We start from the raw sequence: 22,658 nt of genomic DNA, 5'->3' as shown, positions 1-22,658 counted from the left end.
AGGATTATTTTAATTTCTGGAAAATATGGGTATGAGTTTAATACATTTTAAAAGTTATCTTTGTTGATATTTCATGTATGTATTAGTTTAAATTTATTCCTTTATTGTGCATTGAGTAGTGCCAAGATATATGTTTTGGTTTGAAACTCTTTTCAGTCAAAAATGCAGAGTAGTCATTAGTTTTTAGTTAGACTTTTCTCTAATCAAGAGAAGTGGAAATATTTTTCATAAATGAATGAGGATATACTTCATAGTATACTTACGAATTTCTAAAGAGTGTCCCAATAAATAAAATTATCAAAGTACCACTGGATCTTTTTTTAAGTACAAGTTTTTTATTTTATTTTTTATTTTTTCACTGTTAATGAATACCGAGGTGGACTGATTGCATTTTTAAGTTATTTCTTTACTGAACACCTCCCCATTCCTGTACTAAGGAGGCATTGAAGCATTGAAGTAGCATCCTGTGCATGCCAGGAAAGCACACTATCTCCATATACTCAGCCTGCTTACACTTTTAAAAATTGCACATATGTTTTGAATCCACATATATGTAGTATATGTGTATACATTTGTGTGCGTGTGTGCCTGTGCTATGGCATGTATGTGGAGGTCAGAGGGAAACTCAGGAAGTCCCTTCTCTTTTTCTATCCTGTGGAATCAAACAACGCCTTGGGCTTGGTGACACACACCCTTCTCGTCTGTTGAGCTGTCGCTGGTTCCCTCATCCCTCTTTCCATTTTGAGACAGGCAGGGTTTGAACTTGGGCTTCTCATGGTTGAGCCTCCGGAGGAACTGAGATTGTAGGCCTGTGCCACCAGGTTCCTCTGAAGCTCTTTCAGTTCCTTACTGCGTGGTCTAGAAGTAGGAGGAACAACTCTAAGCAAATGGTACAAACTACCTGGAGTCACAGGTACAGTAATTTCTCGCCATTGTTGAGTGGATCAGGCAGCTTCCTAGGGAATAGATGGAATGTGAGCTTCCTTAGTGCTAGTCATTGTTTCAGATAATTGTGTTTTCAAAACAAGCCTGATGATGAGATCTGAACTCTGTTGCTATTAGAAGATACTTTAAATGTACAGTCAACTCAAGAATCAGATAGCGGTAAAACAAAGCAGAAAGGAATTGCTGTGTGGAACTTCTCTCAACTCTAATGTTAATGCCCAGTTTCTGAATCTGTATTTAGTGAGTGGACCAAGACCCCAAGATCCAAGTGTAAAAAGAAATGGTGTAAAAATTCCTGGTGAGCATCGGAGAAAGGAGAATGGAGTAAGTGGCTCTTTTTTTAAATCTTATTATATGCCACAGTGATAATGCCTTTAAACTTAAAATCTCACTCATTGTTATTTTCTTATTCAGTGGATCAATAATGACCATCTTTTCAAGGCTTCTCCTTTTAACCATTAAAAAAAAAATTGTTACTTATTTGTGGGGACTGGGTCAGAAGGGGCATTAGATCACATGGAGCTAGAGTTACAAGCAGTTGTGAGCTGTCTCCTGTGGGTGCTGGGAATTGAACTTGGGTCCTCTGCAAGAATGGTATATGTTCTTAACCACCAAGCCACCTCTTTAGCCCCTTAAATATTTTCATAGATATTTCCATGATTCTTGTATGGCTATTACTCATAAGAAGCTAGCTGCTGAATACAGCAACAAATTTGCAACAAAAAGTTCCAATATTTGGTGACTTTATTTGTTGCTATAAATACTTTTAGAAAAATGGTAAAGTTATTAATTAAAGATCTTGCTGTTATATATGAATTGAAATATCTTGGCATACCTTTGAAGGTGTTCTTTTCAGATCCCAGAACTTTGGATATCAGTCTGGGTTTCCTGAGTTATCTTATTCTACTTTGTAGTTAATTTTTGCCCGAGTTTCAGGTATCTAAAGTACCTACTATACATTCCCTCAAGTGCATCCTGTTCTGTTCTTTGATTTACACTTAGTTATCTTCCTGTGATGAAGAGCAGTGGAGAATGAGAGGAGTGTCTTAGTTAGTAGCAGGCTTTTCTAAGTGTGACCTAACACATAATCCCTCAGTTGGTGTTTACTTTTCCAAAGGAAGGTTTATGTAAGTAGAACTGAGATACAACAAATTGCCTTTTTTTTTTTTTTTTTTTTTTTTTTTTGAGTCAAGGTCTTACTGAGTAGCCCTGGTCAGTCAGCCTGGAGGGCCTCCTTGTATAGATCAGGCTAACCTTGAACTTGTGACCATCCTCTAGCCTCTGGATCTTGAGTGCTAGGATTACAGGTGTAAGCTATCATAACTAACTTTAGACTGATTTTTGGAGATTGGGAAGTGGTAACTCTTGCCTCGACCCCCCAGTGCACTGCCAGGCCCAGCCAATGCTGCTCTGTGTTGAAGTCATGTTTTGATGACTGTGTTCAAGGTTTGCTGTGGACACCTTAGTTCAGTGTTTATGCAGCCACAGTCCACTGTCTAATGTAAATTAACCACGGGGCAGAGTGACTCTGAATTCTTCTGTTTGTGTTTCTGAGCAAACTACTTAAAATTTACAGCTTCAGAAATCATTGGCCTGTATGTTAGTATGTTTTATATCATAATAAATGAACTCAGTGAATATTAAAGTAAAAATTAATGCCCAAATAATTTTGTTATGCTTAGTTTAGATGGAGCTTTTAAGCAGGCCTCTGAACATGATATGGAAATAGATGGTGGTGTGTTTCCTTTTGTAGGTTAATAGTCCTCGGATGGACCTGACACTTGCTGAACTTCAGGAAATGGCATCTCGCCAGCAGCAGCAGATTGAGGCCCAGCAACAAATGCTGGCTACTAAGGTAGAGCCTTCACAGACCTCATCACCTACTGCTGTTTATGTCTTTGTTGGAACTGTTCCCAGTCTGCCCTGCTTACTGAGGTAGTAGCCTCTCTCTCACATAGGAACTGATGTCATCACCCCAAGTTACATGCTGTGTGATTTTCTTCAGCATTTTTCAGAAACCCTTGTATCATTTTAGTTCAAGATTTTCCTGACCTAATTTTTGTTACTATTTTTTTTTTTTTTTTCTTTTTGAGTTAGTTGCCTGTCTCTGTTACCTAAGCTGATCTCAAACTTTTGGTCCCAAGTGATCCCCTGCCTCTGGCTCCTGAATAGCTGGGATCACAGACTTACACCACTATGTCTGAGTTGATCCTTGATTTTGATAAAGGCTGATTACCCTGTGCTGGGAGTCAGGGAAAGGGAAGTTAGAACACTTTTCTTTGCTTCCTGGAGCTCACCTGTGCTGCAACAGGAACAACTTGAACATTTGCTCCAGCTGTCTCTGTTGCCTTCTGCTGCTTGGCCCCAGTGGAAAAGAGGTGTTTTATTCAAAATCCTAGTCCTGGCCTTGAATAAGAAAAAGTGCCCTCAGTTACTATCAAAACTAGTCTCTCTCTGCTGCTGCGTCTGCCAGCCACAGGCTTAGAACCTACAGCAGATGCCGCAGACTTTGCTCCGTAGAGTTCTGTAGTAACAGTCTTAGCCTTTGTGTGCCACCCTGTCTTCATGGTGGTTAGTCAGCTTTGCCTGTGAGTAGGCACAGATGTGTGTGGTGTGTTCCAGTGAAGCTTTACTTATGAAATCAGCAAATTATAGGCTTAGGAAATGGCTCAGTGGGTAATGTACTTGTCCAAGTTTGAGGATCTGAGTTTGGATCTCAGAACTCATGTGAAGCGGGATTTGGTAACTATATTTGTGACCCCAGCATTCCTTTGGTGAGATGTCCCCACTCCCATACACATGCAGGGTTGCTGGGAGAAGAGAAAGATTGGTTAATTTAAAACAAAAAACTCAAAACAAACAAACAAACCAAAAAACCCAAAAATCTCGGCAAGCTGGTTTCATCTTCAGGCTCTACGTTGTCAAGCCTTGGTACACACACTCAGGATTCTTAAATTAGCAGTCCTTTAGTGACTGGAAGCTTCCAGAAGCTGGATTAGACACATGATGACTCAACAGGTTACCCATTGAGCCTTACAGGTAATGGCTAGGGGATCTTTTAGCTATTCTCAGCATGCACTCTGCTCTTGCATGTAACATTTCCATGCATTCGTATGCACCACCCATTTCTACTTGTATGTGATAGCTGGCACCATGGTGCATTGCTTCTCAAACTGGACCTAATCATCTGGGTCCAGTTTGGGATCTAGCTAAGAAGTAGGTTTCTGATTCAGAGTTTGGAGCCTGAGAGCCCACATTTCTAAAAGCTTACTGTAAAAATAAGCTGTTAGGCTATCACAGTGTGTAGGGAGGACATACCTTCATCTAAACAGTTGATCATTGCAGAGTAAATCTAATCTCAAGACTTTCACTTTGAAAGTCCATGTTACTTATATGTTTTAAGCATATTTGGATTGTAGATTCTGTAACTGGTTTTTTAAAATTATAAAGTAATACAAATACATTTTAAATTGTATAACTGCAGGTTTTGTTTTTTTAGTGTTTTGGTTTTTTTTTCCCCCCAAGACAGTTTCTCTATAGTTTTGGAGCCTGTCCTTGAACTCACAGAGATCCGCCTGTCTCTGCCTCCCAAGTGCTGGGATTAAAGGTATGAGCCACCACTGCCCGGCTTAACTGCAGTTTTCTAAAGGTGCTACCTCCTTAGTTCTTTACAGTTCCTACCCATGGAGTATATAATATATAAGATACTCCTCAAAAATTTATATTTTCTATTTAATCCTTGTCACAGCAACAAGTACTTGTTAACGCTCATTCCTATGTTACAGATGAAGCAACAAAAGTGTATTCCAAGATCTCATAGGAATTCATAGCTTGGGTTCAAATTTGAATTTGAATTCATATCCTCTACATTTAACTACTTTTTTTTACATTGCCTCCCAACTCAAATGGGCTCCTTAAAATTAGCCTCTTTTTTAAAAGTTAGTGTGCATGCGTACATGCGCACGTGTGAACACGCATTTGCTTGTGTTTTCCTGTATGCATATCTCTATCACAGTGTGAGGGTGGAGATCAGAGGAAAACTCTTGAGCGTTGGTTCTCCTTCTACCATATGGGGCTTCAGAGATTTAACTCAGTTTCTTAGGCAAGTACTTGTCCTTACTGGACCAAGTTAGCTTCTTATAGACGGCATCTGGGGCAGAAGACAGCTCACTTTGGGAAGTGCCTGCTATGAAAGTTTGAGAAACTGGGTGGGTCCTCAGCACTCCTGTAACAGCTGGGCACAGGGGCAGCCTGTGCGACCGTAGCGCTGGGAGGGATGATGTCGAGACAGGCAGATCCCTACAGCTCATTGGCCTCCTCGTCTGGCCAGTCCAGGTCCAGTGAGTAACTCATTCTGTATAACCCCTCCTCCAGGGCTCAGGGCCCGTTGCAGAAGAGGGGCCAAAAGACTGTAAGGGCCGGAGGCGGTGGGCGAGTACAGGGAAACCTTTTCCAGACTCAACAGGGCCCTAACACATGTGAACTCATTGCAGTTAGGACATATGGAAGATCTGTGCAGTCTCAAGCCAGACAAAATCCCCTCCTGGAGAAGGGAGGTGGGCATGCAGTCCCACCCCGGGGGTGGGGTGCAGGTGGTGTCAATTGATGGCTTCTGGGAGAAGGGAGTGAGTTTTCCTTAGGGTTTAGGGTTGGCCACCGTCCTGTGAAAGGCACGCATCCAAGAGTACTTGAACAGCATCCAACGGTACTTGATTTTTTAAAGGGGGAGAAGGCTCAGCAGTTCAAAGCATGCACTGTTCTTCCAGAGAGACTGAGTTCTGTTCCCAGCACTCACGTCAGGTGACTTATAATTGCCTGTAACCCCAGCTCTGGGGGCTCTGAATCCCTTAGCCTCTGCAGGCACCTTCATTCATGTGCACATATCCCCACACAGATACATACACGTTATTAAAAGTAAATCTTTTTTTAATTTAAAGGGACACAAAATTGGATAGGTAGGGAAGGGGACATAGCTCTGAGAGCATTGTGGAAAGATTGAATATGACCAAAATTCATCACACAAAACTTCAAAGAACTAATAAAAATGTGGGGGAAAAGGTGATGGAGGAAGACATCCAGTGTTGACCTCTGACCTTTCATGCCTGCACACATACATATACTCACATGTATACTAAACATACAATCTATTTTACAAGCAATTCTTTATGAAACCACTTCCAGGATTACTGCTTGCTTACTATGTAGGAACTATTTGGATTAAAAATACTAATTTTGCCAGGTGGTGGGGGTGCATGCCTTTAATCCCAGCACTCGGGAGGCGGAGGCAGGTGGATCTCTGTGAGTTCGAGGCAGCAACTGGTCTACAGAACAAGATCCAGGAAAGGTGCAAAGCTACACAGAGAAACCCTGTCTCGGGGGGAAAAAAACAACAACTAATTTCTAAGTCTTCTCTCTAAGAGCTTCTAGGGTGGGCCAAGGAGTGTGTGTTTCGAAAACTGCCCAGGTGATTGTGACAGCATGCAGGATATGTGGGGAGAGCAGAACTGTTACAGGAACACTAGTCTCAGCATACGAGGGTCGGGTGAGGTTATGTTGAGGTTGGTAGTGTGCCTGTTTAAAATGACAGGCCCAGTGAATGCTTCTTTTTCTGTCTTTAGGAGCAACGCTTAAAGTTTTTAAAACAGCAAGATCAGCGTCAGCAGCAACAAGCTGCCGAGCAGGAGAAACTTAAGAGGCTCAAAGAGATCGCAGAGAGTCAGGAAGCCAAGCTTAAGAAAGTGAGAGCATTGAAGGGCCATGTGGAGCAGAAGAGGCTGAGCAACGGGAAGCTGGGTACGTGTGTGCTTGCGCGCGGGGCTCACGGTAGACCGCCGCAGAGGCGGAATTGGAAGCTGCTGTGCAGAGTGAAAGCGGCACAGGAGGTTTATGTGGATTTGTGGTGAGAATAGGTGTGTTTAAAGGAATTCTAAAAGAGTTCCCCTGCAATTTTGATGCTGCAAGTACCTCTTGGTTGATGTTAGCATTGAGTGTCTTAGGTAGATTGTAAAATTACAGTTTTAAGTTATATTTTTTCCTAAATTCTTGATCAAGAATTTGATGAAGATAAGGATTTTTGTTTATATGGTACCTCCAGTTGTTAAATTGCCATATTATCAATAATTAAAGTTTTAGTGATTCAGTCGCTCTACCATTATAAAAGTGAGATCAAAATTTCTAAAGAAATTTGATTTCCAAAATTGAGAGTTTAATGTTTACTTGATTCACTGTGTAAATTCCTCAGTCTTCAAATGTCTGTATCTAGACAATAATGCAGCCGTTCAGTGATTTCTGTTGTTTCTAAAAGTAGGTTGGTCTTAGGACATTCTCCAAGAGTTCTCTACTTATTAGAAAGTTCATTAGAAAGTTTGGTTGCCTGGCAAGTAGTTCATTCTTATTTTTATTTTCAACCATGGTCATTCTCCCTCTTCTAGTGGAGGAAATTGAACAGATGAATAGCTTGTTCCAGCAGAAACAGAGGGAGCTAGTTCTGGCTGTGTCAAAAGTGGAGGAACTTACAAGGCAGCTGGAGATGCTTAAGAACGGCAGGATCGATGGCCACCATGACAACCAGTCAGCCGTGGCTGAGCTTGACCGCCTCTACAAGGAACTGCAGGTACACTCCAGAAATAGAAACTTCTCAGAGATGACCATAACTTTGGACTTTAGCTGCTTTTCCTTAAGGTGGGTAGAAGTGGGAGGCCTAAACCCCAAGAATCCAGAATAAACTTTAAGATGCCTCAAACAGGAAGTTTGTGGCATAACCCCAGCCAGTGGTCAGGCACAAATGTGGCTGAAGTTTCAACCAGGAGGTGAGGTGTGCAGAGAGGTGGAAGCAAGCGTCTTACATTTTTAGAAATTATGTAATAGTTAACCATGTGATAGCTTCCTGGAGGTGCTTTCCTTTCCTTCCCTTGGCTATCTTTGTGTTTCCGTCCTGTTTTGTTCAGTTAAGAAACAAACTGAACCAAGAGCAGAATGCCAAGCTGCAACAACAGAGGGAGTGTTTGAACAAGCGCAATTCAGAAGTGGCAGTCATGGATAAGCGAGTTAATGAGCTCAGGGACCGGCTCTGGAAGAAGAAGGCCGCGCTGCAGCAGAAAGAGAATCTCCCGGTGAGCCAGTGGGCTGTCTGCACTGGGGAGGGGGTCTGCTCTGGGCCTGGGGAGGGGGCAGCAGCTGCCTCAAAGTCCTGCAGCTGTCCTCAGAGACGACAGTGCAGTGTGAGTCTGCAGAAGATGATCAGGGACTTTTCACTTTTGTTTACCTGTAGTGCTTAGCTTCCCTTTCTAAGACTTGCACAAGGTTGTATGCGAGTTGGTTGTGGAGTAGTTCTGTTGGGACTTTTTTTATAGACTGGCTAAATTCCAAAACTGCTCATTCTGAACTTCTTTTCTGCATTGGACCTCTAGTAAAATACGTAATATTAAAAGATCTGTGCTTTTTAACTAAGGTTTCACCTGATGGAAATCTTCCCCAACAAGCAGTGTCAGCAGCCCCTAGTCGTGTGGCCGCTGTAGGCCCATACATCCAGTCATCTACTATGCCACGGATGCCCTCCAGACCCGAGCTGCTGGTGAAGCCAGCCCTGCCCGATGGGTCTTTGCTCATGCAGTCAGCAGAGGGGCCAATGAAGATACAGACACTGCCCAACATGAGGTCTGGGGCTGCTTTGCAAAGTAAAGGTAAGAGTGGTTTCCAAGTTCTTTCATATTTAGCTCTTCCCTATGCCACTATATTTTCCAATTTGAGTGCTTTAAAAAGTTGTTTTCATATTACCTACTTTTAAATTCTCACATTCCTTTATTCTTTGCTAGTGATTGTAACCAAGACAGTGCCACTCAGGATAACATCAGAGTTATTTCAGAAATGTCCTTGCTGGATGTGGCATTCACCTTTAAGTCCAGCACTTCTGTAGAGGTTGAAGCAGAAGGATTGTGTTTTGAGGGCAAACTGGGCCTATAGAGTGGTGCACTACCTCACAAAAGAAAGTAATCCTTGTTAGGAAGGAAATTTTGATCTGAGATCTTTCGTCCTGTGTGAAGAGACTGTATACACATATCAGGAACGCCATATTTACAGAGACAAGTTGTGAATCCTTTCTTTGGAACAGTGTTAAGGATTCTTGAGCTTTTATGCATGAGCACTGCTTGCTGACAAGTTTTGGAATGGAGGTGTAAAGTGGGAAGAGCAGAGGCCCTTGCTGTAGTCAACTGTGCCTTCTGTATCAGGAACACGGAGAGGTGCAAGCCAGAATTTCATAATAGAGGGTAAGTGACAGGGTTTTAGGAAGTGCAGGGTCTAAACATTCTTAGCACTCAGATAACCATGATTTCTTCTTCTTTGTGATATGAAAAAATAACTAATTTTAAATTATTTGTTGTTTTGCCATAATTATTAGTATGAAGCATTAACACTTCACAGTTTAGTGTGTATGTATGGTTGTTTTTGTGTGTATATATGGTTGTTTTGTGTATATATATGGTTGTTTGTTGTTTTTGAGGTAGGCTCTCAATATTTATAGACCAGGCTGGCCTTGAACTTACAGAGATCCACCTACCTCTGTCTCCCAAGTGCTGAGATTAAAAGCATGAGCTACCACTCCTGGCTGCCATTTGAAATTTAGATACCAGTGTAGAAAAATCATGAACACCCTAAATAGTGAAAGCTGGGTTGGAGTTTATGGGCACACATTTACCAATTCACCACTAAGGCATTGTTTGTAAGATCCGTCTCACGTGCTCCCGTCTGCTGTGGTGGAAATTGTCTTCTGGGTGATGGCCATGCTGCCTTACACAGTCAAGAGTAATGACTAGGGCTTCTCTGGCTCAGGCCAACTTTTCCTTTGCTTTGGCTGTTTTTTTAAACTGCTGTGTAAGGTGGGAAATCTAGAAGAAGAAACAAAGCCTAACATAGGTGTTTTCTAAATAAATTTGCTGGGAGGCTGTGTGCTCAAGCTGTAAAGCTGGTTTATAGAGATTAAAAGTCTTAGCAGCAAAGTGAAATGAAACAGTGAAATGTCTGTAGAATGTGAGTGACTTGTGGCTGCTTCCTGCATTCTAGGCTCTAAAACTCACCCGGCTGGCCCTGATTGGAACCCCTCCAATGCAGACCTCTTACCCAGCCAAGGCTCTTCTGTTCCCCAGAGCACTGGGAGTGCCCTGGACCAAGGTGAGGTTTGTTTGTGCTATGCCTGAGCATTGTGCTTTGATTCTAAACGGTCTTTTTGTACTTTTTCCAGGGAGCTCAGGTTTTTTTTTGTTTTTGTTTTTGTTTTTATTTATTTATTTTTTGTTTTAGCTTGTTAAGTCCAGGGCAGTTCATTTATATGATTCCCTAACTTAACTCAGGAACTAAGATATTAGTATGTAGTATTTAGGTTATTTTTTTTTAACAGCTTAGAATAAAAATATGAGAGCACTTAGTGGGTACGGTGTTCAGAGAGAGCTGGAAGAAAGAAACAGGTGAAAAGTAGCTTTATTCCAAACAGTTTGAATGTCAGGGTGGGGTCTTCTCTCTGTCTTCAGTTGATGATGGGGAGATCTCTGTGAGGGAGAAAGAGAAGAAAGTACGCCCCTTTTCCATGTTTGACACAGTGGACCAGTGTGCTGCCCCGCCCTCCTTTGGCTCGCTGAGGAAAAACCAGAGCAGTGAGGACATCTTGCGGGATGCTCAGGTACTTAGTGCTGTCTCAGCTGCTCCTACTAATGTGTTTCTCTAGAGCATTTTTAAAGCAAAGATTTTAAAATATTGTCTATGAGGGAGAACAGAAGTGTCTGGAACATTAGGAAATATAATAGCAGTCTGTTGTTTAGCTAGGATTGAGCACTCCTTGGGGATGGCTGCATATTTGTTTCTGGGTCACAGGTTTTTGTGATTCTCTGAAGTGTGTAAGTATACAGAAGAGGAAAATATTCATGGTGCCCAGGTGTTTTATTCCCTTGAAGTCTGGTATGCGAACATGGTGGCTCCTGCCTTATTCCCAGCCCTGGAGATGCTGAGGCAGAAGGGTTGAATCAAATTTGAAGCCAATCTGGGCTACAGAGTAAAATTCTGTCTCAAAGAATGAAAATGGAACAAAAACCCATGAAGAAATCTAGAGCCAAGGCTGTATTAAAGACATGATGTGGATCTTTAGTGATATTAGGATCTTAAATTAAGATGAGTGGATTTGTGGATGAACGCTGTAGGTTAGGTGGGTTTTCAAGTGTTCTGCATTGCAGACAACTCTAGATTGCTTGTTTTGGAATGGTCTTTTGAGGCTTGGTTTTACTCTGACCTCAAACTTGTGATCCTCCTGCCTGCCAGAGGTTGAGTTTACAGTTAGATTGTATGACATACAGAAGTACAAGAATATTTTTATGTATTGATGCCATCTGTGGAAATGAAAAATAGCAGAAAAGAGTTTTGCCCAGCTAGGAAGCAAGACTAGGAAGGAAGTCATGGGGGAGGAATTGATTACATCACTGTAAGTCCCTTATTAATCTGATTCAAAGCTTTAATAATTTTAAAATGTAGAAGCAATATTTTGTCTACTTTTCATGAGTATGTATCTAGTGTGCAGGAGTATATGTATGTGTATATGCATGTTCAAGTGTGTGGGTGCATATATGTGCCTCTGGGTGTAGAGGTCCAGGGTTGATGTTGGGAATTTTCTTCACTTGCTTTTCTTCCTTATTCTTTGAACTAGGCTCTCTCAGTCATACCCAGAGCTTGCTGATATGGCTAGTCTCACTAGACAGCTTGCAGGCTGGAGTTATGGTTGAGTTCCCACTCAGCATTTGCACAGGTTCTGGGAGTCCAAACTGCAGTCCACTTGGTGTGTGGCAACTGCTTTAGCCCTTGAGCTAGCTGGAGGCCCGAGAGCTGATGTTTGTGTCTGTGTTTGTGAAAGTGAGCGGACTAGGTATCTTGTATAATTTTGTACAGTATTTTAACCAACTTGCTGTGTGTGTGCATATGTGTTACAGGCTGCAAATAAAAATGTGGCTAAAGTTCCACCTCCTGTTCCTACAAAGCCAAAACAGATTAATTTGCCTTACTTTGGACAAACGAGTCAGTCACCTGACATGAAGCCAGATGGAAGTCCTCAGCAATTGCCAATAGCTGCTCAATGCATGGGAGCTAAGCTCAAGCCAGCAGGGCCACAGCCGAGGGTGCTGCTGTCTCCGGGTGCACCTTCAGGTGGCCTAGACCAAGTCCTCTCTCCAGGATCTAAGCAAGAAAGTCCACCTGCTGCTGCAGTCCGCCCCTTTACACCCCAGCCTTCCAAGGACACCTTCCCTCCAGCCTTCCGAAAACCCCAGACTGTGGCAGCAAGCTCCATCTATTCCATGTATACCCAGCATCAGGCACCAGGAAAAAACTTCCAACAGGCTGTGCAGAGTGCACTGACGAAGACACACCCCAGAGGCCCCCACTTTCCAAGTGGTAAGGGTCTGTTTGTTTGTATTTTTAAGTGTGTGTGTGGGGGTGGGGGGTGGGTGGGAAGCGCGTGCAAGAGTGCACTTGAAAGAGCAAATGCATGTGCCAGTGTGCATGTAGAGGTCAGAGGACTGCTTTTGGAAGTTAGTTCCCTCCTTCCATCAAGAGTTCCAGAGATAGAACTAAGACTGTCGTCTGTCAGGCTTTTGTGGTAAGAGCTTTCGTACACAGCTGTCTCACCTAGCCCCTTGATTCTTGATTTCATTTTTAACTGTAGATTTTGGGCTTAAGTCCTATGCCAAGCTGTCAGCAGACAGTAAAATGCCAGGTCTCTTAGGCTGAAGCTGTTCTAAGGATTTTAACTGTGACTCTGGTTAATCTGGTTAATGGAGTGCCCGCCCCATGTCAGCTACTACAGTAGTTACTGCAGACAGTGCATAATGTCCTACTTTCATATCTCTGACTATGCTAGAAAATCCCTACAAAAGGCAACAAAGGAGGAAAGCTTTTCCTTAGCTTATAATTCCAGGTTACTCTTTATCGCTTCGGAGAAGTCAGGTCAGAAACACAAGCCTCTGTTCACATTGTATTCACAGTCGAGAGTGGAGAGAAATGACTGAACCCATGCTCTCTGCTTGTTCTTGCTTCCTCTGTCCTACACAGTTCAGGACCTCTGCCCGGGGAACAGATAGACACAGTAGGTTGGGCCTCCCACATCAGTCAACAATCAGAATCCCCACAGACATGCCCACAAGCCAACCCGATCTAGACAGGACTCAGTCGTGCCTCTCTTCAAAGGTGATTTTAGGTTGTGTCAAGTTTACAGTTAAAAGCTAACCCTCCCAGATGAGTTGAGTCTCAGTTCTGAAGGAGCTGGCTGGTGTGGGGAAGTCGGGGTCACAGGTGTTATACGGTGGGGAAGGCATCAGCTTAATGCGACTATTCTTGGTACACAGAAGGTGGGGCAGTTACATTGTCTCTGATTTTTAAAAGCAACATTCTTTTGTGTTTTAAGTTGGTCTGGTAAGGATACCACCACTAAGTAAATGTGAAACCTATTAAAAGGAGTTTGTTGTCAACATGTGCAGTTTGGATGTTTCAGGTTTTTTTTTCTGACTCATTGGTTATATTATAAGGCTAGGATACAATTGACCATGACTTAATTGATTGAAAATGGCTTTTTAGTTATGAAATAAGCATATAATTGTGGTTCAAAGCTATCATAACAGATATTAAAGTACCACCAGCATAGTTAAGCAAAGATGAAATCCTTGCTTCGTCTTTGTTATTTTAAGAAATTAAATGTATGTGAGGGGAATAATGTAGTAACTATGAAACAAAGAGAGACTTCACTTACCTTTAGCTGTTTTCTTACCAGTTTTGTTTAGTTAGCACTAACTGGGGCTTTTCCTCTCTGTCTTCTCTGATTAGTGTATGGCAAGCCTGTGATAACTGCTGCTCAGAATCCACAACAGAACCCAGAGAACATTTACTCCTGTAACCAGGGCAAGCCTGGCAGTCCAGAGCCTGAGGCAGAGCCTGCTTCTTCAGCTCACGAGAGCCATGAAAATGAAAGGATTCCTCGGCCACTCAGCCCAACGAAATTACTGCCTTTCTTGTCTAATCCTTACCGAAACCAGAGCGATGCTGACTTAGAAGCTCTACGGAAGAAACTGTCTAATGCACCAAGGCCGTTAAAGAAACGTAGCTCCATAACAGAACCAGAAGGCCCTAATGGGCCAAATATCCAGAAACTTTTGTATCAGAGGACCACCATAGCTGCCATGGAGACCATCTCAGTCCCATCCTACCCAACGAAATCGCCGAGCTCAGTGACTGTCAACACAGACAGCCCAGTAGAAATCCCCAACCCATATTTACATGTGGAGCCAGAGAAAGAAGTGGGCTCTTTAGTTCCTGAACCGTTGTCCCCAGAGGATATGGGGAGTGCCAGCACAGAGAACAGTGGTGTGCCAGCTCCTTCTCCAGGCCTTGACTATGTGCCTGAAGGAGTCACAGACAGCAGTCCGGGTCTCCAGAATAACACAGAAGACACAAACCCAGAGGCCCCCCATTTACTTGAAGTATACCTAGAAGAATACCCACCGTACCCTCCCCCTCCATATCCTTCTGGGGAGCCGGAGGGGTCTGAAGAAGACTCTGTACGAATGCGCCCACCTGAAATCACCGGGCAGGTGTCTTTGCCTCCTGTAAGTAATGTAGTGTCCCATGTTCGTTTAGGAGACCTTCCCTTGTAATGCTCACATGGTGGCTGTATTCTTCTCTAGTGTGCCTTTTTATCTTATGACCCTTGGCTTGAAGTGGATCTTTGTAGTCTTGGCTTTTGACAGGATCGAGACTCGTTCATACGGAGCTATATATTCAGTTCTCTTTTTTATTTTGAGAGTCTCAGTTGTCCAGACAGACCTTTTGCCTCTGGACTAGCTGAGATACAGACCTTTGTCCATCAAATCATGCTCAGGGTGGGAGTTATAGATGTGGTACCATTAATTATGAGAAACACTGCTATATTTTGGGGTGTGTGTGTGTGCGCGTGCAGGTTCTTTATAAAGGAAACATTTTTGTTCTTAGGTCTGTAATGCCACCTTTGTTGTCTTTCTAGCTGAAGGCACACTAGGGGAACCACAGTGGATTGGAGAAAAGAACACCTGGTTTCCTGCTGGTCATTGGCTTAGCTCTGAAATCTGCATATAGTATGGCTTCTCATTGGCTCTGTCCCTGCTTTCTAGACTTTGATCTTCCTAGCAGTGGAACTTGAAGGTTTTGTGGCTAGGTTCATTTGATGTCTAGGAGTGCTCTGTCTACCTATATAAATACACATTGTGTGCCTGCCTAATGCCCAGGAGTCCAGAAGAGAGTGCCGGTTGCCCTGGAACTGGAGTCACAGATTCCTATGGGTGCTGGCAATCGAACTGGGGTCTTCTGCAGGAGCAGCTAGTGCTCTTAACCGCTGAGCCACCTCTCCAGCCCCCTGGAACTTATTCTTAGTGAAATGTTAGGTTGAGTCTCAAACTTAAAACAGGGATGAAGTTAGATGGATTGGAGAGTGGGAGCAGGAGAGAGAGCTGGGCAGAGTGGAGTTGCCTCTCAGGCCCCCTTCCTTCCCTTCAGTGTTGTTTGGAAACCACTAGCAAACACCACAGTCTCTTGTGTCCTTTTTCTCTAGCATCAAGTTCCTCTAGAGCTATGTTTCTGGCCTGGGAATGCCTTCTACACTTCTTCCATATATTAAGATACCCATAATTTTTGGAAATTTGGTAGGAGAGAATACCACAGTGCCTGCAGCTTACTTTTCTATTCCTTGGTTGGAAGTCATTTTTTATTCCTTAAGTGCGAACAAAATAGAGTGCTGAGCTGTGAATTGAAAACACAGTAAAATCCAAATGGTACTTTCGAGTGATTATTTAAATGGGTTTTGTATATCTGATCTCATGTTTTTGTATCACTTTGTACTTCCTTTGGAAAATTGTTATTTTCTTCCTAGAAAATGACTGCTCTTTCATAGATACTGTGATTATGTATGTTTCTTTGAAAGTGGGTGGCTTGTGAAGCAGGTGGCTGGTCACTTATAGCATCCAAAGGCTGATGTTAGCACAGTTGTAGACTAATCACACTTTTCTAGCACTTTAGTCTTTCCCATCTGTGAGATATAATATTTGTCACTTAATGTTTTTGCAAAACTCTGGCTCTTCCTATCTGAGATAAAAGTGAAAATGGGGGCTGGTAGGTTTGCTCAGTGGGCAGAGACACTTGCCACCAAGCCTGACAGCTTGAGTTCTATTTCTGGGACTCACATTTTGGACAGAGAGAACTGACTCTTGAAAGTTAAGTTATCCTCTGACATCCACACTCACACTGTGACACATGACTATATGCATGCACACACACACACACACACACACACACACACACACACACACTTAATTTAAATTATTTATTGGTGTTTTGCCTGCATGCATGTCTGTGTGAAGGTGTCGGATCCCTCTGGAACTGGAGTTACAGTTGTGAGTCCCCATGTGGGTGCCAGGAACTGAACCCGGGTCCTCTGGAAAAGCAGCCAGTGCTCTTAACTGCTGAGCCATCTCTCCAGCCCCAAATAAATGTAATTTAAGAAGTCTCTGTCTGTCTGTCTGTCTGTCTGCCTGTCTCTCTCTCTCTGTGTGGGTGTGTGTGTGTAAAAATCCTGTTTCATAGGCTATAAGATCTCATTTTTAAAATGCCCCTTTAAAGCCTGCCTTACTAACTTAAGAGGTAAACCTCTCCATCAGTGAGTCTAGTTATAACTAACTGTCTTTATTATGTAGCCTAATAATTTGCTTGTGCCTTAGGAAGGCCTGTGGTATGAATTACTTAAGAGGAAGGGCTTACTTAGGTTCAAATTCTGGTCCTGCTGTTTTCTGACTGTGTGCATTTCCTTTTGTGCAATAAGGGTAATTGGGTTTTTAATGAAGATTAAGTAAACAGTCACTTGTGCATGGGAGTTATGATTCTGAGTATTGCCCTATTTAAGAGGGAGGCTCTCTGCATTCTACTACTAGATAAGTGGTTTAGAGATGGTCTTGTCTGGTTGTGGTCTTCTACAGAAAGCTAGTCAGTTTGCCACCAAGCTTAGTTCACTCTGAGTTCCACAGCCAGGCATTAATGACACACTCCTGTGATCCCAGGGCTTGGGAGACTGAGGCAGGAAGATTGCAAGTTAAAAGTCAGCCTGGGCCACATGGCAAGTTCCAGGCCAGTTCTACATGGATGGATGGATGGATGGATGGATGGATGGATGGATGGATGATAGACAGACAGACAGACAGACAGATTGATCCCCACACAGTAGTTCTTTTCACTAATTCAGCCGAGTGCTGCCTCTGCTCTTGCTGCTCTGATTTCCCACACATTTCCCTTACAGGGCAAAAGGACAAATTTGCGGAAAACTGGGTCCGAGAGGATTGCCCATGGAATGAGGGTGAAATTCAACCCTCTTGCTCTGCTCCTGGATTCATCTTTGGAGGGAGAATTTGACCTTGTACAGAGAATTATCTATGAGGTAAGTTTCTTAAATATAACTTTGTATCTTATTTTAAAGCTCAAAATAGAAAGCTACTATAGGGAAATCCTATTTTTAAATTTTCTTTTTTTGGGATGATGGATTTGTGGACAGGAGTATTGAACAAGCTCTAAAACAGACTGTGTTATTTTAAGAATGTGACTGTAAGGTTTTGATAATGTAGGAGTTCAGTTTGCACTTGAAATATTTTAACGTACTTATTTATTAGAGAGAACATTTCTCCTGAAAGTTGCTCTATATGAATTTGTACACTGTAGTATTGAGTTGTAGTTGTGGTCTCTACTCAGAAATCTATTTTTTTTTTTTTTTTTTTGGAGAGAGGGTCTTGGGATGTAAGCCTCAAATGCATGATCCTACCTCAACTTCATGAGTACTGGAATCACAGGCATGTGCCACCATGCCCAACTCCTTTAAATGATTTTAGTTGAACTTCTTTAACTAGCAAATGGTATTTCTACTTAAAAACAGGTTTGTGGTGGGAATTAGAAGGAAGAACAGGGGTAACTAACTCCAAGGCTATTGTTTCTGGTGCTATGAATTTAAAGAAAGCCTTCTTATAGTAAGTTCTTAATTTGGCTGTGTTGTCTGTCCTGTTTCTAGGGGTTTCTTGATAGTTTTCTTGGCTCCCCTGTTTCAATTATGATTTTTAAAATGTCAGCAAAGTTTCTGTTTTCTTGATCCTAAGAAGCCAGTTAGTAATGATGCTGATGTGACATTAAATTGGAGTGACTGACTCTCTCACCCTTTTTCTTGGTCTGACAGGTTGATGACCCAAGTCTACCAAATGATGAGGGTATCACAGCTCTTCATAATGCCGTGTGTGCGGGCCACACAGAAATCGTCAAGTTCCTGGTCCAGTTTGGTGTGAATGTAAATGCGGCAGATAGTGATGGATGGTAATGCTTTCAACTCCAGTCAGACATCAACTGTGATGTCTGCTGTAGAAGCTCTGCTGTAGTGCTGTTGGAAAGCAAAGAAATAATATGCAGTATATACCCTCCACGTGCTGTCCATGTGCTGTGGGAGTTACTGTGTCCTCTAGTAGTAGCCATTTTGTGCAGTTTCTGGAAGCAAATGGAGTTTGGTTGTAGTGACAGTATACTGTAATAAAATTGCCAGCATTTCTACTCTGCTTTGAGGTCACTGAGTTTAAATTACTAGATCACAGGCACTGGAGTGTGGCGACTGGCCAGGTGGTTGCTATGTGACCAGTACGTAGGTGGCATATACCGTGTGGCTCCTCTGGACAGAGTAATGAGTCACATTGCAGGGGACAGGGTAGACAGTGCAAGATTCCACCATACTGCTCATCTTGATACTTCGGAGAGTCAAACCGTAGGAGAGACAAAGCTCTTTGTGGAGGAATATGAAAATGTTACAATTTAATCTCATATTTAAGTACTTTAATTTTGTTTTTTCCTTTTAATGTTATAATATCAGGTGCTCATGTGTATAAGTCATAAATTTGAATTAACTTATCATTTCAAGTGACTGTGTGACTCTATGAAGACTTTCTTTTTGTTAGATTTTTTTTTGTTGTTACAAATAATACTTGGAGAAGTATTATGATTGCATTTAAAAAAATATAAGAGTAATGTGTGTCCACTATGGAAAAAGAAACAAAATAGAAAAATAAGAAGAGGAAAACAACCTGTACCTCCATTATCTACAAATAGACAACATTAAGCTTTTACTATAGTTCCTTCCATGTGTGTGTGTGTGGGTGGGGGTTCCCTGTGTATTAAACTCAGAGCCTTGTGTGCACTGTATCAGCAGTGCTCCTTACAGCTCCTCTCGTCCTCAAGCTCTTTAGCACACTTTGATGTGCGTATGCATATATGTATGTATGTATATGTGTATAAATACATATTTATGTGTATATATAAATATATACACACTTTTATTTTAGCATAAGCCAGTTCTTACTGTATCACATTATCCTTGTTTGAGACTTTAGATCATATGTAATTTTTCACTCTTAGCACGGAAAACAAATCTGTATAACATGGGACTAGGGAGATGATATATTAGGTAAAGTGCCTGCCCTGCAAGTGTGATCCCTGAGTTTGGATTCCTGTGTCTGTAACTCTAGTGCTGGGCAGGCAGAGACAGGCAGATCTATGAGTTCACTGGCCAGCCAGCATAGCCAGTTGGTGAGCTCTAGACTCAGAGGAAAACCCTGTCTCAAAATAGAAGGAAGGTTCCATCGATAGAGGAAGGTAACTGACTTTTGACATTGGTATGCACTCATTCATGTGCACAAACCACAAGTGTGCACAGATGCATGCACTCAAGCATGTACTGTACATGTGTGCATGCACATTAAATCTGTAGTAATTTTCACCAAAGTAGAAATAATAGTATTCTGGAGCATGGAGGGTCTGAATTTCTTTTTTAAAAAACTATATCCAACTGTGGGTGGTGACATGGGCCTGTAATAATACTAGCACTCAGGCAGAAGCAGGTGGATCTCGAAGTTCAAAGCCAGCCAGGGCTGTATGTGAGATCTTGTCTGTACATAAATAAATAAGCAAACCTTTTACCCAAACCACTGAGATGTAGCTCAGTTGTGGAGCACGCCTCTGCATGAATGAGGCACCTGGGTCTCCCAGCTCTGCAGTTAGAAGGGGGTAGAATCAATGAAAGAGAGAGAACAGGCAGAAAAGAGTCTATCCAAGAGAATCCGACTGAAGGAAGAAAAGAAAAATTAAAAAAATAGGCATTTTAGAGCCTGATTCCTAACAGTCTTAAGGCAGTTTTCTGAGTTTGGAGACACAGATTTTTTTCTATAATGTTAGTAAGTTCCTGCTAACTCATTGCCTAAAATAGATTGAATTATGTGTGTGCATGTGTATGCATATGTGTGTTTGTGTTATAGTCACTGTTTTAAGACTGCATTTTCAGGAATCATCTCTACAGTTTGTTACAGTCACTTTTCTACTTAGAATTGAATTGACAATTAAGGTCAAAATTTACTGGGAGTTTTGAAAATATATGTGCAGTTTGATTGCTTGAAAGTTGATGGTGAAAAGAAATAAATATTGGCATTCAGGCATAGAGTTTAAAGACTTAGATTTTTACTCTGACAGACATGAGCAGGTTTCAGGGCTAGAGAAATGGCTTAGTGGTTAAGAGCATTGGCTGTTCTTCCAGAGGACCTGGGTTCTATTCCTGGCACCTACGTTGTAATTCATAACCATCTCTATGTAACTCCAGTTCCAGGGTATCTGACATCCTCTTCTGGCCTCTCTGGGCACCAGGCACATACATACATGCAAGCAAAGCATCTATATATGTAAAACAAAAAAGCCTAAAATTTAAACAAGAACCAAATCCACTTTCTTCTGTTCTTTGTAGATCACTGTGCAGACTTTATTTCCTTGCTGCTTCTCACTAGCAGTCAGCTCCTAGTCCCAGTGTCCTCCATTGCTGTCGATACTTTCCTTTGTAGCTCTAACTCTCTTACAGGTGTGTCATCTGTCTCGATTGAACTGGTTTTAAAAAGCTATTTGTGAGGCTAATAGGTAAAAGACCAAAGAACTTTCTCCGCGGATAACTTGCCAAGTAGAGGCTGTTCAGTTGGAGAAACACTTCTAACCAGCGCTGTGTTTTGTTTCACAGGACCCCATTGCACTGTGCCGCCTCCTGTAACAATGTCCAAGTGTGTAAGTTCTTGGTGGAGTCAGGAGCAGCTGTGTTTGCTATGACCTACAGTGACATGCAGACAGCTGCAGACAAGTGTGAGGAGATGGAGGAAGGCTACACGCAGTGCTCCCAGTTTCTCTATGGTATGTATGGAGGAAGGCTACACGCAGTGCTCCCAGTTTCTCTATGGTATGTATGGAGGAAGGCCACACGCAGTGCTCCCAGTTTCTCTGTGGTATATATGGAGGAAGGCTACACGCAGTGCTCCCAGTTTCTCTGTGGTATATATGGAGGAAGGCCACACGCAGTGCTCCCAGTTTCTCTATGGTATGTATGGAGGAAGGCCACACGCAGTGCTCCCAGTTTCTCTATGGTATGTATGGAGGAAGGCCACACGCAGTGCTCCCAGTTTCTCTGTGGTATATATGGAGGAAGGCCACACGCAGTGCTCCCAGTTTCTCTGTGGTATATATGGAGGAAGGCCACACGCAGTGCTCCCAGTTTCTCTATGGTATGTGTGGAGGAAGGCCACACGCAGTGCTCCCAGTTTCTCTATGGTATGTAGCCAGTGCCGTCACGTGTGTCTGCTGCTATATTCATTACCCTGTCTCTGGGGAAGAGCTCAAAGCTCAATGAGTATCTTGTTATTTGTTCCATAATTCTGGAGGCTGAAAATAGGACAGCCGAGGTCACAGATACAATACAGCTTCCGTGCACGTGCCTAGAGAAAGCTCTTCTCAGAGACGTCTTCAGCTGCAGCTGATCATTGGTGTTAGTTTAAGTTTTTGTATGTTCAAAAGACCTTCTATTAGGGTGTTAGCACTTAGTGGATCATAGCATGCTGTAAAATGAGATTTAAAAAATGAACATGTTGGGCTGGAGAGGTGGCTCAGAGGTTAAAAGCACTGGCTACTCTTCCAGAGGTCCTGAGTTCAATTCCCAGCATCCACATGGTGGCTCACAGCCATCTACAATGAGGTTTGGTGCCCTCTCTGTCATGCAGACATACATGCAGGCAGAATACTATACATATAATAAATAAATAATTTAAAAAACACCCATGTTTTGGAGTTTTTTATTTCATGTTTTGAGTTTATGATTTTGATTACTGTCAAAAGATGCCCTGTTAGGGCTGTACCTAAATACAGCTCTCTGTTTAGAGGAAAAATGGGAGTCAAGTTGAGAAGGGTATATGTTGATTGTCTTTTATGTAGGATTAAAATTTTTTTTTTTTTTTTAATTTACAGGACTTAGCAGTTGCAGTAAACTTTTCTGTTCATTTTGCTTTAGAGACAGGAAATCAGGAGGTGAACAGGAGGCTGTGTTGCCCAAGCTCTCAAGCTTCTTAGCAAAAGTTCCAGAGGTTAAGGGTACAGGCCTTTGCTCCTCTGCCTGGCCATGGTCCTTAGGTCTTGGGTGTCTTTGTCTATTTCTGGTTGTAGGCGAGAAGAGAGGGAGTTCTTGAAGCCCACAAAATCCCTGTCATCTCCCTAAGTGTTTGGCCTCCCTCCTCCCTCCCTCCCTCCTCCCTCTCTTCCCCCTTCCTCTCCCCCCCCCCCCCTCCCTC

General features: G+C 42.5%; 1 protein-coding gene across 4 annotated transcripts in view; it reads left to right on the top strand.

Annotated features, from left to right (window-relative positions):
- Positions 1 to 22,658, top strand: part of Tp53bp2 (tumor protein p53 binding protein 2) — a 52,576-nt gene that overhangs the window by 24,944 nt on the left and 4,974 nt on the right. For 2 of the 4 annotated variants that reach the window (XM_036202271.1, XM_036202274.1), the window contains 13 exons: positions 1,187 to 1,269; positions 2,699 to 2,800; positions 6,564 to 6,738; positions 7,377 to 7,558; positions 7,893 to 8,057; positions 8,396 to 8,627; positions 10,006 to 10,113; positions 10,470 to 10,618; positions 11,913 to 12,372; positions 13,798 to 14,576; positions 17,288 to 17,425; positions 18,209 to 18,342; positions 21,068 to 21,234. In XM_036202271.1, the coding sequence (XP_036058164.1) occupies positions 1,187 to 1,269; positions 2,699 to 2,800; positions 6,564 to 6,738; positions 7,377 to 7,558; positions 7,893 to 8,057; positions 8,396 to 8,627; positions 10,006 to 10,113; positions 10,470 to 10,618; positions 11,913 to 12,372; positions 13,798 to 14,576; positions 17,288 to 17,425; positions 18,209 to 18,342; positions 21,068 to 21,234 (2,874 nt within the window). Of the gene's footprint in view, positions 1 to 1,186; positions 1,270 to 2,698; positions 2,801 to 6,563; positions 6,739 to 7,376; positions 7,559 to 7,892; positions 8,058 to 8,395; positions 8,628 to 10,005; positions 10,114 to 10,469; positions 10,619 to 11,912; positions 12,373 to 13,797; positions 14,577 to 17,287; positions 17,426 to 18,208; positions 18,343 to 21,067; positions 21,281 to 22,658 lie in introns of all 4 variants that reach the window. The other 2 variants (XM_036202272.1, XM_036202273.1) reach the window with 2 other exon arrangements.

Source organism: Onychomys torridus, chromosome 11, assembly GCF_903995425.1.
Source record: "Onychomys torridus chromosome 11, mOncTor1.1, whole genome shotgun sequence".
NCBI lineage: Eukaryota > Metazoa > Chordata > Mammalia > Rodentia > Cricetidae > Onychomys > Onychomys torridus.
This window is presented reverse-complemented; position numbering and strand designations above follow the sequence as displayed.